Below are 18,746 nucleotides of genomic sequence, written 5' to 3' on the forward strand. Positions count from 1 at the left end.
GCCGGTGACGGAGACAGTGCTCTCTTCCGTGGCCGAAGACGGGAATCACAAACTGCCGAAAATCATTCCGGAAGCATAACTAACTGTCTCCTCTGTAGCACCTTCCTCCATCCTCTTCTCAGTCCCCGATCGGGTATCGAATCAAACTGTTACAATTTCCAGTCGGTTGTTCACAATTTTATGATCCCTTCTGTTCCAAGAACTATTACAACATGCAATTGAAACTTTTAATCCGTGTAGTTCCTTTTTCCTCGAACTTGTGACAAGCTAAAGATTCTTACAACAAAGTTCAGAGTTATAAAGTTAATTTGAAACAAAAAAGATTTACAAGATGTTCAGGAACGTTAACAGTTCCATTCGATTTCCGCATGTAAATGGATATATCTCTGACAGTAAACAAGCCATCTTCCAACAACGTGGTAACGTTGTTGGAAGTTGAAAGGCAATGGCACTTGATAATTTGTTAAAACTAATTAATATGTCCTGCTAGTTATTTAATACAAAAACATCGCATTGCGATAATTTTCGAATCCTCTGGCGCTTACTATGAGCGTCTTGAAGAATTGTCCTCTAAATAGCAGTTCCGGAAAAATAGCGGTCCTTTTGACAAAATGTCCAGAGAACTTGACATATTAAGTGGCTGTTTCTGCAAATGTTTTCCGACTTCGGTTACGTCCATGTCATTATGTATGAACTAGCAATCCTCGTTTCAGCATTTTATCCTGCAGAGACGTGATGATATTTAGTAAAATAGATCTTGCAAAACATTTAAGAGAATTTTACTCGGATACAAACTTGATGTTCGTTCTTGTCGATCGATTCATCGTTGAAGAGTTCGTAACATCTAGCAGCGAGTTGAAAATTATTAAATTTTCAAATACACTCCCGGCTTTGTATAAAAAACTATTTAATTTTTTAATAACCTATTCCCTCTGAAATGTCATACTAAAATTTCGTGAAAAAAATGTTCAAAAGAAGACGAGGCTATGGTCCTACCATTGCGAGGTTAAAAGTCCAAGAGTAGTACTTTCGAAGACATCGCTAATATAAATAGCAAAACATGCATGACACGAAATCATTTCTAAGCGGCACAGAAACATTTGAATTGTAAAATTCGTCACAATTCTTCACGGTTCAAGTACACGTAGTCGTAAATTTCAAGGCGTGCGTGAGGTCGCGACAATGCCGATTAAATAAACATATTTTGTAATTCCTTCATGTTAATAGTGTTGATCAAGACTCACCATGCTGTCATTCATATTTCGCCCAGCAAACGATCGCTCGTACAGTACAAAACACCATAACTGCGATTATAACAGCATTCGAGTGCAATAACGAGACGTACGTTAATGTTTTGAAATTAGTGTATCCCATTTGTTTGCGCGGTAAACGGACTGATGACCTTAGAGGGCGCGGCGGCCAATGGAATCGTTCGGGAAAAGCGCGGTAATTTTGTTGCAATTTAAACTGAAACTGCTAAACGATTTCGGCGCCAGTAGCTTAATCTTCGAATTCTATTTCGACGTTACTGAAATAAAACGACACAGAAATGAATGGTAACGAAAAGAAACACACAAGGATTGAACGAGAAATAACGACAATCGTGTTTCGTTGCACATAGATACACAGATAGGAAATAGTTTTTATTTATATTCGGTAGCTGCACAACACTGTGATTTCCAGAAATGCAGATACAGTAGCACATAAATGAAGATTTCGTAGTGTTACCGACCTTTCGTCGTCTCATGTGACAGTCGTGGGAAACGAAGAACTAACCTTTAAAACATATTCTAACGTATTTGAAGAGCATCGATGTTAACGATTCTCGTAATCTTATAAAGATAATAAAGTCATACCATATTGTAACACCCAATGCTTCGCAAAACTGTACCTGCCCTGACGTAGATCACCGATCGTGCGAAACAATGTGATCATTTTACGTTGCAGTTGTCATTTTCGTCATGTTGCACATCGGAAGCGCTCCCGATATGTTACACTGACTTTGGAACAAGCATCAATCTGTCGGAGATTCATCGACAAGTTAGCGTAACACACCGTGTAGACAATTCTCGGTAGATCCTCCGCCGATAATCCTGACGATTTTACAATAAAAATCACGTCACGCGATACCGTAGCTCGCCTCGCGACAGATAACCACGGTCTCTTATCTAGAGCAATTACAGAGTGACACTGACATCCCGAGAAACGTAAAGTTAGTTGGCAAAGAGAAAACTCTTAGCTATCGGCTTTAAATGATAACGTGGAATGGATTCTGAAGATGTACTTGTTCCTCTTTTTATACAGCTAAAAAAATTGATTTATTTACATTGACTCACATCTAGAACGATCACGTATCCCCTTTTCAAATCGCCTGTTCCAAATCATTTGACATACGTCTGTGTTTTTAACGGATAAACGTTTCCGAGATACTACTATTAACTCCTATTAATTTTCGGCGCGCACAATAATGTGTCTAAAATTCATAGGATCGCAAGCGAACAACAGAGTCTGCGCAAAGCGTGGCGCGAAACGTTCAAATTCGTCATCTTGTTACGTTGCATGTAGAAATTCTTATATCTTTGTACATCATATATTATGCGAATTAATATTAAGTTTATCGTAGGCTAGACTGTTTTAAATAGCCATCATCCACTTTCAGTCGAATCTATGCATAGCGATAAAAGTATTTGTACGTTTTTGTTGTTTGCAATCAATTGTTAATACTGTTTTTCAGTACAAACATTATTGTAAACGATGCACCGAGTTGTCTGGTTACATGTACAGTAACGCTTAATTTTATAGTAATATTTATGTATATATATATCTATAAGGCATGTATAGAATGTAAAAGGCATCCAAGGCACGAAACTTAGGCGGCACTTACTCAACTGAACAGCATGTTACATTAACCATGACCGGCACAAAATGATGTTACAAAATAGTATTATTCTTAACACGTGTACTTCTAATTGGACGAGAACCGGTGAAACTGTACATCTGTTTAATTGAGGACGTTGCTTCTGACAATATTTCGTACACGGTCAAGTTAAATTAAACATCCTGTATACAATTACTGTGTAATGTTAACTAGGCTTTCTCTTAATTAGCAGTCGGAAAAACTGTATGCAATTAAGGCTGCGTCAGGCGATTTGGGAACGGGAATCGTGACGCACGGTGCTTCCATTAACAAAGAAATCAAGAAACGATACCAACGAAGAGTAAAAGCTCTAGTATAGTTATTACATATGTAACTATTCATACATACATTTTGCGACAAAGCTTTGTGCTCGTTACGTGTGCGACAAGCTCTATATACCTAAACAACGTTTAAAATTCGGTATACATTGATTCAAAAGAAAAAAAGAAGAAAAGTAGAAACTTTAACACCAATTACATTGTAGATAGGTATGAAAAATATTCTTCAGTTTGTTCTGGCTAAACGATTTCACACGCAGGTGATCACGAAGAAACATTAAATGGAAATCCTCGATACTCGTGACTGAATTGGCTTTTATTCGTTGTGCAAATGATAGTCTTCTCTCTTTCTCAGCAATGAGTTATTGTCGTTCGTTCTTCTCTCTTTCTCTCTCTCTTTCCTTCTCTCTCTTGAATTCAAATATTTGTTACAATTTGATAAAGAGCATTTAAGTCATCGTTGATTACCCACACGCAATTTGCTAAATTTGGTAGCAAAGAATCACAGCTAGGTACATCGACAAATCTAAATAATAGCAAGCGGCAGTGACTTTTGTTTCAGTTCAGTTCTGTTCTCTTCTTGGACAGCGTTTATGTACTTAATGTTGAAACATACGTAGGATATAAATGAAAGAAACAACAGTAATTCGTTGAATATTAATGAGTCGTTCGGCAAGCCAGAAGATCGTTGGAATATATATATTATGTAAATTGGATATTGCAGTCTATGAACGTGTCACAGGTATCGCAGTCTATAAACATTCGGTCGAGATTCGTGCTTCATCGGTAATACCTGTGTATCATAACGCAGAAATTAGGAGAAGTGTTGTTGGTGTGCGTGTATGCAACGTGTACATCACAATGTCTCATAATGAATACATAAAATGACAGACAGTAATTTTTATTTCGCCTTAATCTCAATGAAAATATTCATATGACCTTTCTAGCTCTTTACCGAATGTATGTGACATGCAATTCTCATACTCAGCATTGTTTATACGAAATAGTTTTCACATAGATTCTGTGGTCGTTCTTGTAAATGGGATGTTATTTGTCGATGATTTCAAGTTTCAATAGAACTGATCGTGGCCTTAAATAAAAAGCGTTCACATACAAACGATTTTGGCACTTTTCAGAAATCTACTCATTAAATTTCCACTTTTTGCATCAGGTATAATACCAATAATTTGAATTGCACGCAACACAATATAATTAGTATACTTTGCGATATATACATCAACGTTCATTGAAGTTTGAAATTCACGAATACGTCTGAAAAGTGCTGGGAGATAGGGGGGCCACTATATAATCCCTTACTGTAGTACTTTCAAAATCGGACGAGTAGTGAGTAAATGACGCTATGTTAATTGTCACAGTAGTTTTCTTATAAGGCTACATCCAAAGACTTACATTACACGAATGTTAGGGAACGTTGCACAAAAAATATCCTTTATACGCATTACCGGAGTTAATATTCCAATACGTCATCGGATGCAGTTAACTTCCAAACGTCAACGTGAGATCAGCATCTGATGTCTATATTGAAATATTAATTGCATTAGTAAAATCGAAATTAATTACACTTACAATATAGTCTTTATATAGTAATAAATTTGAATAGTCTAAGTCTTGTTTAGGCATAAATCAGATGCTTTCATAGCACGCGTACTGTTCTTTAAAACTGTAAACCTTAAAAATGTTACATAGCTGAAAATCTGTAGCGTTTTATCTCTGACGATTGGTAATCGCTTTCCTTTTGCTTTGTAGCAGTTGTTTTGTTCAACTGTGAATCTCAAAACAATCTAGTAAAGCGTTCATGGTACAGCATTAGCAAGTATCTCCACAACAATTGTCCATATATAAAATAAGATATTACAATTAATTGAATAGATTTGAAAAATATGATTTCTCATATACACATACGTTACCGCTCAAAAGGAAGTATACACACCTCTGCTATGTCTTCATTTTAGAAGCAAATACTATGCAATGAGATAGCTGTTTTTAATAAAACCAATAACCGTATTTTAAACATATTCGAAGCATATATATTTTGCCAGACAAGTTATCATGGGCAGTGATGAGGACGATTCATCAGTCTTGGCTGAAATCTGCAAAAGCATAATTCAAGAGTATCGCTAATAAAAATGGATAGTACCAAAAAACTGAGGTGTACAAATTAAAACATCAAGACTGGAGATAGTTATGGAAAACATGTGGACAAAAATTCATTTTTTAATGACCAAAAACACACATCAATGTTATATAGGAACTATTTAGAGAAGGACAAAGGCCTTGAGATCCTGAAAGCGTTTATAGGAACTTCTGTAAGATAGTTAATACATTCAGCAAGAAGAATTCAAAAGATTAGTATTCGTAGTACCAAAAAGAGGCCTTTTACTTTATATTTATATATTGAGAATAGACACCGAAAATTCTAACTGTTCTACAATACCTAGATTTAACAAAAATGTATTTTCGACAGACTGTACTAACTTTTGAGCGGTAATGCATATATATATATATATATGTATATATATATATGTATGTACATATATGTATATATGTAAGAGTAGCATTACTTTAGGTCAGAAAGTTATATTGCGTAATATTTCAAATTTTAAACGGCTGCACTGTGCATAGCTCATTAATAATCTTTTTGAAGATAAAAATACGCCATTATCACGAGCTTTTAATTATGTCGTTTGAATTTTGACCTCAGTCTACTTTCTTAATTTATTATTTTATAGTAAATCTTTGGAATATACGAGGGTAATAATTTCAAAGATCACTTCTTACATATGTATATACATATATACATATATGAATGAATATATATATATATTATATTTATATATGTACGACATTATACTTTTACTAAAATTCTCTCCCTATGTAACAGCCGAAAATTGTACAACTTTTTGTGTGTACTCTGTATTCTCTGAAATTTTTTCATACTAAGGATCACATTCAATTCTTATTGACTTCTGCAATCCTTTATTTTCATAAGTATTATACTATCAACTAATTTTCCATTGTGCTGACATGAGACAAGTCTCGCGTTTGGACAGCATTGTTTCACTTACCACTCTTGTTATTCTTTCTTAAATCTCTTACAGTCTATATTATTATAGCACTATGTAATATTAAAAACTGCTCCCAAATCATCAGGTTTCTTTCTACATTTCACTATATCTTTTCTCCTAGCAATAAAACACAAAGCACAAATTATGACACAGAACTTATAGCATTATGGGGAGAACCCATCTGCGTTAACACTTTATCCAACCACTGTAAGGGTCCATGTAAATGTGCTTCTATCCAACAGGGAGTTGAAGTGACGTCTTGTCGATGGTATTCAGCACCCCATCCTTTAACAAAGGACATTCTGAAAATAATAAAATATACGTTACCAATTTCATTGGAAATACCAGTCTCTCTATCGTGATATAAAGTTTACCTTATAGTACACATTTTTGTTAACTCGTAAACGGCTTCAAAGCCGTGGTTCACGCTTTGCGAGAGCAGCTGCGCAAACTCCTGGTTATTAAATATCTTTAATGAACATCCTGGTGGAATCTTACAAACTGTACTAGGATGAAATCCATGATGGTGATTACAATTTCTAGATTGCACGAATATAGCAGAATCGGAGAGACATTCCGCGTATACTTCGCCACCTACATAATATAGATGCACTCCTTTGCCTATGTGTCTTCTTGTATTCTCGATAGTAGAATTCCGATTTACATTAGATAATTGTCCAAGGCAAAAACGGTCGGAATTGTTGCTTGGATTTGTGAAGCCATCCACTATTACAGAGTGAGAGTGACAATGAAAAACTTCTCCCACTCTGCAGTTTAGCTCGTAATAAGCGATCGAGGCCCAATAGGGTGGTTCCTGGTAACACACTGGAGCTACTTCAGATGAACCAGTTGTATCCATTGCTACTGGATCAGGTGGTGGTGACTGTCCAGGTTGTGACCCATCTTCGGGTGGAGAATAAGCTGGAGGAGGAGTTTCTGGTAATCCATTGGTACCATAAGGACTCTGCGGATTCGGTGATGTTGTACTTCCTGGACTGGGAACTGAACCAACTGAAGACATAGGTGAAGTTGGGTTTACACCCCCAGTGGATCCAGCATTAAATCCACTGGAAGAATATGATACATTATGGGGCATTGTTGGTTCAGCTATCTGGTGAAATGGTAGCAAAGAATGTCCAGGAGGATATTCTGAATGTCTAGGCACCAGTACCGGTGGAAGTACCGGACTCTCCACTCTTTTGTAATGATAGGGATTGATACAAACTTCCTTTTGTTTTGCAGAGAAAGGATATTGACATAATTCTAATGGCTTTAATTCATGATGAGATTGTAAATCTGGCCATCTCCACACCCGACAATAAATAACATGTGGTAAACCTTTACGATGCGATACTTGTAGCCTGCCATCTAAACTTCTTGGTATTGTCACGCACTTGCTAGGTGTACCAGGACAACTCAAGGCACGTTCTAGTTCTTCTATTGCACCCTTTCTTTTTTTCAATTTTTTTACCAGCGAATCAACCGCCTTTTCAGCCCATTTCTCCTCTTCATCACCCTGCTTCCAGCCGAGTAACTTTTTCACAGCAGGACTAGTGAATGAAAATAAACTATTCAAAGAAGACATAGGTCCAGAGCTCGAGGATCCCTCTTCATCGTCCATGTTAAAAATACTGTAGTATTCAAACTATATCTACGATTTTTCTTATGGTATTCCTGTTCCTGAACAACCTGTAATTCAAGACAGTCTGTCAAGTTCCCTGAATTTAGAATTTCTTAATATAGTTGACACAAATATTTCTTCTACGTACGCTACCGTTGCAAAAACAAGAAATTCTACAGAACATATTACGTGTCTCCGAAAATCTCTCTGATTCAGCTCATAAAGATATCAGTAATGCTAGTCAAGTATTGAAACAAATATTGTGTTACACGTGAGGTTAGATGTTACCAAAATTCGATACACCTATTGCGCTTCGGCGCGCAATATACACGAAACGTAACAGAAATAATATGCGTTTCAGACTTGTTATATGCAAACGAGATGAAAGTTGAAAAGAAACAAATTGGCCACACTTACACGGAATTGCTTAGCGATCCAGCATTGTTTTTACTACAATCTCCCACTGTTACCACATTCTTGACGCCAACCTCTCGCCATCACGATCGAAGAGAAATATTCGTCAATTTATCGATTCCACACCTTGACTTTATCGTGTTCTTAATAACAACAATTCTACGAACACGATAAACATCTAAGCAAATTTTCTTGTAACACAGTATAGCCACTCGCAGCGTTCATAATCTTTCCTCCTCTCTCTCTCTCTCTCTTTCTTCTTCTTTCTCTCTCTCTCTTCCCCTCCCTTGCTCTCTCTCTCTCTCCCCCTCTCTTCTTTCTTATCTCTTCTATCGTCTGTCTTTCAATCTTTATCCCTTTTGCTCTTTTCGGTGGCGGAGAGTCAGGGTACAATTCGCAATAAGTAATATGTATGTAGTTAACAGAGAACGTACAGAATTTCAGGAAGTATTCGGATGTTTCTTTTCGTACTCACCGACATCAAGCTGCATAGAAATAATTTCGATGCAGTGAAATCGTTCGATAGGACTCTATTCTTTTAGTATGTCACGTGCAGTTCCAACTACAAAATATTTATCCATGGAAGGAACGAAACGTCGTATACATAGCAGTATTATGGCGTTGCAAGAACATCATGGCGCCGTGTTTATGTAGACCGAACGCACTGCGAGAACTGTACACACTAACCATGTCGATTCATCTTGCTTATTCACAGACTTCGCAGACATTTAATACTCCCATCGACGATTAATTTTTCTTATGCGCTTTATTTCGCGTGTGCAAACATCGCTTATGCGTGCGTTCACATACGGCAATAATATGCACTCGTCGCGCTACGCATCGACAATGTATTCAACGATAAGGGCTGATCGTAGATGACTCACTTGAAAAAAATGATACGTTAGAAATTCATTGTTAAATAAAGATCGAAGGTGCAATTAAAAAAATTTCAATTACGTTTTTTTCGTACTTATTGTTAAGTTTTTCGATCGATTGATGTAATTAATCAAATTTACATTTTGTTATTTCGATCAGAGAATGAAATCAAAAAGCCATGATTGGTACAGTCTGAACACAGGAATGGAGGGAGATTTGATTGTTTCAATTATCTGGTGTAACTATAAATATAAAAAACAGTATATTTGAGCGATAAAAAGATATTATACAGTCGTACAAATTTTCGTACGTATAATCTCTCATTAATAAACGTACTGTTTCGCCAATGCTCTCAAAAATTTTGCCTTTCGAATGTTCGCTGCTTCTCGTTGTATCTCCTCGTTATTATTGGAATTTAATTCCAATAAACCGATCACTTTGATCTACAATAATAATTCTGTATTAATTGATTTCATTTGTTTAAAATGTAAAGAAATGTGTAGGGCGTTACTAACTGCTAGCTGTTTCCTATGATGCTCGCCGCGTTTTGTATGCAAATGTATTAGATACTCAAGGATTGTCGTGTCCCAAATGCAATGATAATATGCGTCCATAGCGTCAGCTGGAGCGCAACTTTTCTGATCGCTCGCTGCCATTTTAAACGCTAAAGAATAATCGACTTCCTCTAAGAACTGGCATAGGACAGCGGCTTGAGTATAACATTGTAAATGAGCGCAGCATTTGATCATGCGTCTATAAACAAGATCGTCGATCTGCGATCGTGGTACTGGTTGGCTAAACAAGTCACTGGCTACCATAATAGCTTCTAAATAATACTTCATAGCACTCTCGTAATATCCTAAAACTAAATATGTTGCATTAGCGTAATATGGTTATTGTAGAAACCTTGTATTGCTTAGAATTTCGAAACAAACCAAAATTAAGGTCTCCCATTAATCTCAACCAAGGAACATTACTCGGATAATATTTCAGAGCTTGTGTCAGTAGCTGAAACAGCAATTCTCCTATAGTCCTAATGTTGTAAGAGTTCGCGCTGTAAAATGTAAACGTGTAATTAATGGTAACGCGACTGTTCATGTACATGGAAACTTACTTTGGTACACCAGCTGGCCAAAGAGAAAGATACTGTGTGTGCAATTCAAGGCTGGATTCGTCACGCAAAACGTTGCGTAAACGTGCCAATAATGAAATAACGACTGTAAGAACCATAGGTTCACGTAATCTGCCTAGAGTATTCCCAATGCTAGCAATAACGTCTCTCGAAGCGCTACCAGAAGTGCCACTATTACCACTATTGCTCCGCTTTTGTGGTTGGTCTCTGCTAGGTCCGAACGCGGCTAAAACTATAAAAGAATTTGTTTAATATAGGCAGGAACGATATGCATCGTTAAAGAACTTATAAAACAGACCCATATCCCAGGCTTCTCTTGGGAACTTCCGACCGCTCTTATACTTTACAATGTCCTGACAAACGCTGCTGACAGCTGCTGCAAATTCTGTATAGCTCCAACGTTTCTCTAAGCTAGTAAGGTAATCCCATTCAGCCATATTTAAAAGAAAGACCGTGCAATATTCGATAATCTCTTGCCGCGGTATAACTTGATCCGTTGCTTGTAATGCTCCGAGACATTGCTTGGATCTTGTAACCAAGCTTTGCACGTCGCCTAGAATATTTCTATTATTTTATCGCTGATGGTAATAAATTACGTTGGAATTAATAATCCTTACAGATATTCGTTGCTGGCCAAGCATGAAGACACCTCCATATCTCAACGAGAAGACACTCCCAATTTACTAATTTACATAACTTAAATATCACCGTGTTTCCAGTTTGTGAATGTTGCTGTGCTTCTTTTTCGAGTACAGTCAATATCTCGATTGCGCCTTCGAAATCTTTAGACATTACTAATTCTCTGCTTTTAGCAAGTAACACGTACGAGTAATCTTGAAGGAAACCTCGCGGAAGAGACATTACAACGCTCTGTAACGGAATAGGTAATTCCCAACAGCTGTTCACGTGCCACAACGGTTTCATTCGGTGCTTCCCATCTAAATGTAATAATATTTCATGGATTTCACTGGTGTTGTAAGATTGTATTAACTTCTGTTCCAATTCAAACATTTCGACTCTTGTGCTCTCTGAAATCAAAAGTGTTGGTCACAAAGCCGTCTTGCTATGTTAAAGGTATACTATAAATTATAACGATTAACACTTGTACTAACTTGTAAATGTTACCAATGGTATACCCCAATCGTTTTTCAGTAATAGATCTGGTAATTCCAGTTCTTCAACTGCGACTGATTTCCGAATTTCATCCAACACCCTTTCATTAAATAATGCTACGTATGCAGGATCATCAAGTATTTTAGAAGCAACTCCATCGATATTGCTGGTATGTACAAGGTAAAGAAGAAAGTGAGATATACGTTTTTTATCAATCACAGAGGTCTTTTCTAAAACATTGCCAAGAGCCTAAAACAAACGTTGCATAGAATCAGGAATAGAGTAATATGTATTTATGTAGATAAAAGCATTCGAAGTAAAAACACAGATTTATCTTACCCAAAAGAAAACATCAACTCCTTTGGGACCAGCTGCTTTTATTTCTGTCACATAATCACCGAGAATGATACTACCATCTAAGATTTTTCTTACTAAATTTAAACATTGAATTTGAAGTAAAAGATCGCGAGCTACTACGATCTTCCTGTTCACAGATCCTCCTTGTATATCGAGTTCCAAATTGTCTCTATAAACTTGAGGGATCTCTCTTGTAACATTGTCAGCCTGTAAAATCTGTAGTATGTTCTAAAAAAAATATATATATTATTACTAAATTCATGAACATTCTTTCCACGTACTTCTTAAAATGCCTACATTATATTGATCTTTAATTGATGCTTGTAACTGTTGAGTAAGACTTGTTGTAACTCCTTCTACAGACACATCACATGCTAAGCAACAACCGTCCAAAAAATCTTTTTGTACTTTACAATATAGCCAGCTTTCAGGATTCTTAAGCCTATAAAACAGTTCTTTTGCTCCTATAATATGTCGTTTTGCTTCCTGATATTCTTCTTTCAGCAAATGGAACTTTGCCAGATCATAATGTATCTAAAAAAGAAGTCAAATATTAAAGGAATTGTTCATGATTGAATTACATCGGTTTAATGTTTTCTAAAAGAGATACCTGACATTTAAATTCATCTATACTTATAGGAAACATATTTTCCCAATTCTGTTTAATTTCTGTGCTATCTTCAGTCAGCATTTGGAAAGTATCGAAAGATAAAATCTTTGGGCTCAAATCTTTAGCTTCCAAAACATTGTTCAAAACATTTACACTGGTAGGTATGTGAACTTCCAATTTTCTAATCATATCATCAACTATCCCAGGTGGAAAATATGTTGATTCTTGAATACCTGGACTAATACGCAATTAAAAATGTGAGTATGAAAACCAAAATCCACCACATATTATGCATAATTATATGGGAAGTCTATAGTCTCACATATGAAGAAACTGTTGCTTCGACTGTTTATTATACAATGCTCTGTATGTAATCGCTCTAATGTGCCACCTAAGATATAAAACCATTGTGAACAGAACTTGGTCGGGTATAGCGTGTATGGAAAATTCAGGTACAGCAGGTATTTCAACACTCATATCGGATGTCACATAAATAAGATCTTGAAGCAACGTCATTTGTATTGGCAGAGGTAATTTTCTCTCTAGAACGTCTAAATCCCATTTTAATTGAGTGGCTACTTTTAGAGATAAAATTTTCAAAGCAAGATTTCTATGGCTCCATTTGTGTGTGGCATTGGGTTTTGTTTCGTTAGTTTCAGCATCAACGATCTTTACTTCATTCTCCTTCTGCTCAGAATTTATAGTCATAAACTTTATTATCAAATCTGTAGCCGAAGGATCTACAACAACGAAAATGTAATTAAAGCTTTCATTAAGTATCCTTTGCTGTTCGGTTTATCGTAAGGTTAGCTTATTATTTACCAGGAAAGGGTTTCGATAAATGTTGCTGTAATAAAGAAGGATTTAATAAAAATTCAAACCAAAGGATCGTGTCAGGTGATATTGGCACTGTGCCTGGTCTTAATAAATCCACATCCATCATAGCATTGTTTCGAACGCGAGTACAATATTCACAATTGTATAAGCCACTATGATAATTAAGTGGCTTTTAAAACATGCAATGCCGCATCGAAAATTGTGTTGGGATAGAGGTCGCTGAAATCAATAGATACTTTTTGTAATTGTGTACAGTTAAAAAAAGTAACTAGTCCAAAATGTTTTACAGAGAAATACACGAAGGTTCATTTGATCTATTTTCATTGTCTAGCACACTTTTAATGCTTGAACTGTTAGCAATTCTATTAAAGAAAATAGACTTTGTCGGAAGTGCGTGTTGCGCCATCCGTGACGAAACGCTGAAACTGATGGCCAAATATTTGGCTAAAAGTTTCTGCGTTTTGCCGTAGATATCGCCACTAGACGGATTTCTCGTTATCATTATAGGCATTAGTGAATTAATTAATAATTAATTGATGCAAGTAAAATTCTATTTGAAATTATTACCACAAGTTACGTTTGGCTTTGTATTATGCCCTTCGTTTGCAAAATTGTATTAATTAGTATCAGAAATAACCAAAATAATTAAGTATTTGATGTATTACATCTAATACTTTCGCCCATACCATCGTTTTCAAAATTGTTGCTAACTAAATAATCGGCAATCAAATGTGTATAAAATTGTACTAGGATTGTAGCTAAGACTTTAATCTACATTTTTCAATCATAAAAGTGCATATATTATGTCCCCGAAATTAAATAATAATTATTTAGCGTGTATCTGTCAAATTATGTGAACTTATTCTATGACACAGGTCTGCATAATTGTTAATAACTACTTAATCGGTCACATAATCTGACTAAAAACTATGCGAGAAAATAGCTGAAGGTTCGCACTATATTCTTCAATAGTTAATATTTGTTGACAAGCGATTTATTAACAAATTATTTGTTGAATACGCGTGTCTCTCTTTCACACCGAAAAGTGCATAAGTTTATCGTTGTCGGATACCTCCATGCTCATCATGTGACCCTACCATTTACCAGGGAATTCGAAGCGCGGCTAAAAAGTTGGTGGCACGACCTCTGGTAGCTCAAGAATACGCCACACAGTAGATGGTGCCACATGTATCCTAAACTTTGACAATTTTGGGAGGATACTTTGAACTATTGCGCGCACCGATACAATATATTTTAACAGAATTCTAACAGATGTACTACATTTAAAAAGAATTTAATTAGGTCTAACTGTAGCAATCATGGATACAAGTCAGATTCACAGAATCATAGGGAGATTTCCTCGTTGCGATTATCATTATGTTTTACACTAAAAACTTCGTCAAAATTAATTTTAAATTTATGCTTTTTAGTTGCGCTAACTAAAGGAAAGAGAGAACGATCGCAAGCGTTCAGAACAAAAGAAACTAAGGAAAGGACAAGCATAAATGAAGCAAAGGGTCTAGCAAAGGGGAATAACTGGTAAGAACAACGGAAGAGGAAAGATCCATGAATACTTACTCTTGTAATGTAAACTTATCTTTGATTGATAGCTCTGTGATATCCTCAAATTGCAACGCGTAAAAGAACGGTACAAGTATGATATTATTAGTAATTTTAGTAATATCGTCTGCTGGAGTAGAATGTCAGGATGATACAAAAGGAAAAGAGCAGGTGAACCGGAAATGAAGTGCATTCCAGAGGTTTCTACCTGTCCCAAAGTTGGTGGAGGTGCCCAGAAAACACAGGTGCCGCGTAAGCGAATACTGAGCACAGCGGATAGAATGTTTTCGGCGCACCTGGCGCCTCCGACTGTCCGAGCAAGCATTCCAATAAAATCGTCTGCGTTCATAGATATTATTTCGCGGTGAATAACGTTGAAGGCATCCAGCCGCTACGTTAATCATGCGTATCGATCGGTCAAGCATTATCAGGAAGATATAATCTGCAGAAAATAGCCTTCGATTTCTGCATAAAACAGTCTTCGGCTACGCAAACGGCTCGGATGATCTCGAACGTCTGAAACGAACGTTTACGCGAGAGTCGAGCCAACACCCGCCGACTCGGCATCTCAGGGGCCCGTGCGGCCCGTTGGGATCGGGGCCCCTTGCGACCACAAGCATCATTCTGCTCCTCGGAGCCTCCCACGAGGTAAAACGCGGCGTTAAATCCCCACCCGAAAGAGGACAACGGTCCAATCGGACGAGCGCCTTGTGTTCCCGCGTCGCGTCGCGACCTTAAAGTCCGAGCTTCGTCGGCGATCGCTTCTGGGTTCGCAGACCCCGGTCGTCGCCATATTGGCAGTGCTTGAATTTCACGCGAATCTCCTCGAAAGCCTCGTCACCGCGATCCTCCAGAACTTCACAGAAACAGTTGCGATTAAACGCGAGAACCGTGAGCGAGTGCGTCGCAATCGAACGGGCCCCGGTAACGCTTCTGGTAGTACAGCGAGACCTAGAAGGGCCCGATCTCAGTGGCTCGAGGCTCCTCGGCGTCGGAGCGATTAGGCGAAGTGCGTGAAAGTCTAGCAGTGTGCGGTGCGCGGTCACGGACGACGAGGTTTCACCGCGGAATGCCCCACTCGGTGTTACGGCACTGAGCGGCTTGTGAAATGCGGCGGCGACGGCCCAGCAGCGAGAAAAACGGGGGGCCGATCGAGCGCATTAGCTCTCGAGAGTGCAATATCGTCGGTGTCGTCAGGATCCTGTGAGAGGCTGGCGTACAGAAGCTGTTCCCGGCCAGTCAGAACCTTGGGACCGTCGTCCAGGTACTGGGGACTCCAGGAGCCTGAAGCCAGGTCACTATGCTCGGCCTTGTCGACCGCTTGACCGTCGCCGCCGCTGACAGATGGAACGCGGGTATAATCTGCTGGGTGCCTAAGCGTGACGCGAGGACGACGACTCTTTAATCCCGCGGGGAAGCCAAGGCTGTTCCTATCGACTCTCCCGCCGAGCGGTGAAAGAGCTGTCGGATAGACACGACGAAGTCGGTGAACACAAGTTTCGCAGCGGAGTGATTCGATCTGGTTGCAACAGTCGCGGTAACGGCGGTGATCTCGCGCGAAGGGACGTTCGAGAAGTCGGGTCACAGGGCCCTGGAGTAAGGCGAGGCACGAGGGGCCAGCTGCCGAGCAGCGGAGTCGATCATTTCGCGGGAACGAACGAGTGTAGCGGACAGTAGCAAAGAGAGAAAGAGGGACCGCAACGGTGACCCAGATCTTGGCAAGTTCTCGTGAGACGAGCCGGGCTACGAGGAAGCCGCAGTGGTGGACTTTTTGAAATGGGACACGATACTGCCCGAAGCTAAATTAGCCGCGATGTCCAATAAGAGTAAGTCCCAGCCGCAGCAGCAGCAGCAGCAACAGCAGCAGCAGCAGCAGCCGTCGCACGTGATCAAGCCAGCGACAGTGGAGCAAGTGCCACCGCGATATCAGCCACCGCCGCAGCCGACCACCGGGATTCTTAAGAACCATCCTCACTTCGGCACTGGACCATCTTCCGTGCCAACCGGCGTGTCGACCGGCGTGCAAGGTCCTCCGGTGATCTTGAATCATCACCAATCATCGCAGCCGCGACCGGTCCCGCAGCAGAAGGATGCGCAGGGCAAGTACTCGCCTCGAATAGAGCACCGGCATCATCCTCAAGGCGGTAACGCTGCCCTGACAGCAGCGGCCGTGCCGAAAACCGGCTATCTTCAGGCCAAGGTCGGCCAAAGTCAGTACCTGCCGCCTAACGGTCAGTATCCTCCCACGGTAAACACTGCACAAACGCCGCCCATCAGACAGAGGATCACCGACGACGAGTTCCTCCGACTCGGACCCGTGGAGATGCTCAAGTTCGTCCGCAAGACCGAGACCGACATCGCGAGGCTCGCTGCTGAGCAGAATCGACAGATACAGAGCTTGGTGAGTGATGATCAACCTAAAAGCCGAGTCGAAGTTAGGTGCGTGGATAAACAGGTCTAGTCGCTGGAAATAGAAAGTGATCTCGCGCTTCGTGAAAACTCTAGCATATCTTTACCTACTATTCTCTTTCTCTAGTCTTTGGTCCCAGGTTTTCGGGTTTCTTCTAGGTCACGCGGGTCGCACACGTGTGCCCGTCTGTGATCGAGTCGCAGTGGTAAGACGCGACAGGCCGATGCATTTAATGCCCCGAGATCACGCAACGCATAATCCCCGTTAACCGAGATGCTGATTGAATATATCAGCACCGGATTGAAAGAAACACGTTTTCCCACAGCTCAGTGAACTGCGCGCGCTGAAGGAAGCGAACCAAAGACTGAGCGACGATAACCAGGAGCTGAGGGATCTTTGTTGCTTCCTGGACGACGACCGACAAAAGGGCCGCAAGCTGGCCAGGGAATGGCAGAGGTTCGGGAGGTACACAGCGAGCGTGATGCGACAGGAGGTCTCCGCCTACCAAAACAAATTGCGTCAGTTGGACAATAAACAGCAGGAATTAATCAAGGACAATCTGGAGCTCAAGGAGCTCTGCCTCTACCTGGACGAAGAGCGAGGCGGCGGTCAGAGGGATGACGGAGACGGGTCCAGCTCAAGCACGAATGCCGAGGAGAGCGCGCCTCCTCGACCTCGGCACGCGTCCACCTTCAATGGTAATTTGAAAGAGGTTCCATGATTATTTGTTCACGGTAAATGGACTTTGGGTTTACCTGACACCGGAGAACTGTTCCAGATCAAACAATGCAGTACGTGAGAAGTTTGGAGCAGCGAGTAAAGCAGCTGGAGGAGGACAAAAGCGTGTTGCAAGCACGGGCACAAGGGTGGGAGGTGCCTCCCGGTGAGATTTGGGAGAATCCGAATAGTCCCGGTGAGAATCCTCATCTGGGAGGTCGGCCGGAAGCTGTGGTGCGAGCTCTTCAGGTTCTCGAGGTCAGGGAACAGCTTGAAAGAGAGGGCGGTCACGACGGGGAGAAGGCTCTAGTTAGGGAAATGTGTAACGTTAGTACTTTGCTGTCTCAGTAGTCTGTCACTGTCTGATAGTAGCATAATTCACCTTACGATTCGCTACAGGTTGTCTGGCGTAAGTTGGAAGAGGGCCCGCAGACAAGACACTGAAGAACACTGTACCATAAGCGCGGTCTCTCCCGATCGCCATGCGAAACGTTATCGCGCGACCTGGTCGCTCGGGTGCCGCAACTAATAAGTATTATAGTCGTTGCCGCGAATGTTGTGGATTTCATAGATTTATACGCATGTACCTACGAATACTTCGATGTAAGAGTCAGCGTGTCGTATTTTCACAGTATTTATATAAAAAGATCGTAGCGTCGTTAGAACTCTTCATACGAACTGTTAACAAACGTTTTATTTTTATTACGAGCCGACATCGTTTGATTTCGCTGATCCTGAACCGATCCCATCCCTATTATTCGGAGGGCAATACCCTCGTCAGCGAACGGGTCCCGTTCCGCACGCCGACTCGATCTCTA

The 18,746-nt window shown here is 39.9% G+C and overlaps 3 protein-coding genes across 12 annotated transcripts; 1 reads left to right on the top strand and 2 right to left on the bottom strand.

Moving 5' to 3' along the window:
- Positions 1–1,578: 1,578 nt before the first annotated feature.
- Positions 1,579–8,459, bottom strand: Mad (mothers against decapentaplegic homolog 1). 8 transcript variants are annotated; one of them, XR_013494129.1, is made up of 5 exons: positions 8,320–8,459; positions 6,656–7,970; positions 6,485–6,583; positions 5,147–6,398; positions 1,579–4,997 (listed from the first exon to the last, which is right to left on the bottom strand). XR_013494129.1 is itself a non-coding variant. In XM_078181692.1 (4 exons), the coding sequence occupies exons 2-4, from the start codon at positions 7,900–7,902 to the stop codon at positions 6,332–6,334; spliced, it is 1,413 nt and encodes a 470-aa protein (XP_078037818.1). In that variant the 5' UTR covers positions 7,903–7,970; positions 8,320–8,459; the 3' UTR covers positions 1,579–6,331. The 8 variants fall into 8 exon arrangements, 3 of the variants coding, with proteins under 3 accessions (XP_078037818.1, XP_078037819.1, XP_078037820.1); XR_013494127.1 differs by having other exon boundaries at positions 1,580–3,988; positions 4,606–6,398; XR_013494130.1 differs by having other exon boundaries at positions 1,581–4,731; positions 6,282–6,398.
- Positions 8,460–9,277: 818 nt separating this feature from the next.
- Positions 9,278–13,422, bottom strand: Ints8 (integrator complex subunit 8). 3 transcript variants are annotated; one of them, XM_078181659.1, is made up of 13 exons: positions 13,227–13,421; positions 12,727–13,144; positions 12,405–12,642; positions 12,092–12,328; positions 11,777–12,022; positions 11,437–11,686; positions 10,942–11,352; positions 10,623–10,877; positions 10,307–10,556; positions 10,128–10,246; positions 9,708–10,057; positions 9,529–9,635; positions 9,278–9,434 (listed from the first exon to the last, which is right to left on the bottom strand). In XM_078181659.1, the coding sequence occupies exons 1-13, from the start codon at positions 13,345–13,347 to the stop codon at positions 9,422–9,424; spliced, it is 3,015 nt and encodes a 1,004-aa protein (XP_078037785.1). In that variant the 5' UTR covers positions 13,348–13,421; the 3' UTR covers positions 9,278–9,421. The 3 variants fall into 3 exon arrangements, with proteins under 3 accessions (XP_078037785.1, XP_078037784.1, XP_078037786.1); XM_078181658.1 differs by lacking the exon at positions 9,278–9,434 and having other exon boundaries at positions 9,438–9,635; XM_078181660.1 differs by lacking the exons at positions 9,278–9,434; positions 9,529–9,635; positions 9,708–10,057 and having other exon boundaries at positions 10,144–10,200; positions 13,227–13,422.
- A 2,209-nt stretch (positions 13,423–15,631) lies between these two features.
- Positions 15,632–18,636, top strand: Ccdc85 (coiled-coil domain-containing protein 85). Its single transcript, XM_078180576.1, has 4 exons — positions 15,632–17,202; positions 17,537–17,909; positions 17,990–18,255; positions 18,328–18,636. The coding sequence occupies exons 1-4, from the start codon at positions 16,615–16,617 to the stop codon at positions 18,370–18,372; spliced, it is 1,272 nt and encodes a 423-aa protein (XP_078036702.1). The 5' UTR covers positions 15,632–16,614; the 3' UTR covers positions 18,373–18,636.
- The last annotated feature ends 110 nt before the right edge of the window (positions 18,637–18,746 follow it).

Source organism: Augochlora pura, chromosome 5, assembly GCF_028453695.1.
Source record: "Augochlora pura isolate Apur16 chromosome 5, APUR_v2.2.1, whole genome shotgun sequence".
Lineage (NCBI taxonomy): Eukaryota > Metazoa > Arthropoda > Insecta > Hymenoptera > Halictidae > Augochlora > Augochlora pura.

What these genes read in the sequence shown, in the direction of transcription:
- Mad (XM_078181692.1), bottom strand. Translation starts at nt 7,902, where the DNA reads ATGGACGATGAAGAGGGATCCTCGAGCTCTGGACCTATGTCTTCTTTG. An exon ending in ACAAAAATGTGTACTATAAG is followed by an intron (nt 6,584 to 6,655) that starts GTAAACTTTATA and finishes TATTATTTTCAG; the next exon opens with AATGTCCTTTGTTAAAGGAT. An exon ending in TTACATGGACCCTTACAGTG is followed by an intron (nt 6,399 to 6,484) that starts GTTGGATAAAGT and finishes TTTTATTGCTAG; the next exon opens with GAGAAAAGATATAGTGAAAT.
- Ints8 (XM_078181659.1), bottom strand. Translation starts at nt 13,347, where the DNA reads ATGATGGATGTGGATTTATTAAGACCAGGCACAGTGCCAATATCACCT. An exon ending in AAGAGAAGCCTGGGATATGG is followed by an intron (nt 10,557 to 10,622) that starts GTCTGTTTTATA and finishes ATTCTTTTATAG; the next exon opens with TTTTAGCCGCGTTCGGACCT. An exon ending in ATCATAGGAAACAGCTAGCA is followed by an intron (nt 9,636 to 9,707) that starts GTTAGTAACGCC and finishes TTATTATTGTAG; the next exon opens with ATCAAAGTGATCGGTTTATT.
- Ccdc85 (XM_078180576.1), top strand. Translation starts at nt 16,615, where the DNA reads ATGTCCAATAAGAGTAAGTCCCAGCCGCAGCAGCAGCAGCAGCAACAG. An exon ending in ATCGACAGATACAGAGCTTG is followed by an intron (nt 17,203 to 17,536) that starts GTGAGTGATGAT and finishes GTTTTCCCACAG; the next exon opens with CTCAGTGAACTGCGCGCGCT. An exon ending in GCACGCGTCCACCTTCAATG is followed by an intron (nt 17,910 to 17,989) that starts GTAATTTGAAAG and finishes GAACTGTTCCAG; the next exon opens with ATCAAACAATGCAGTACGTG.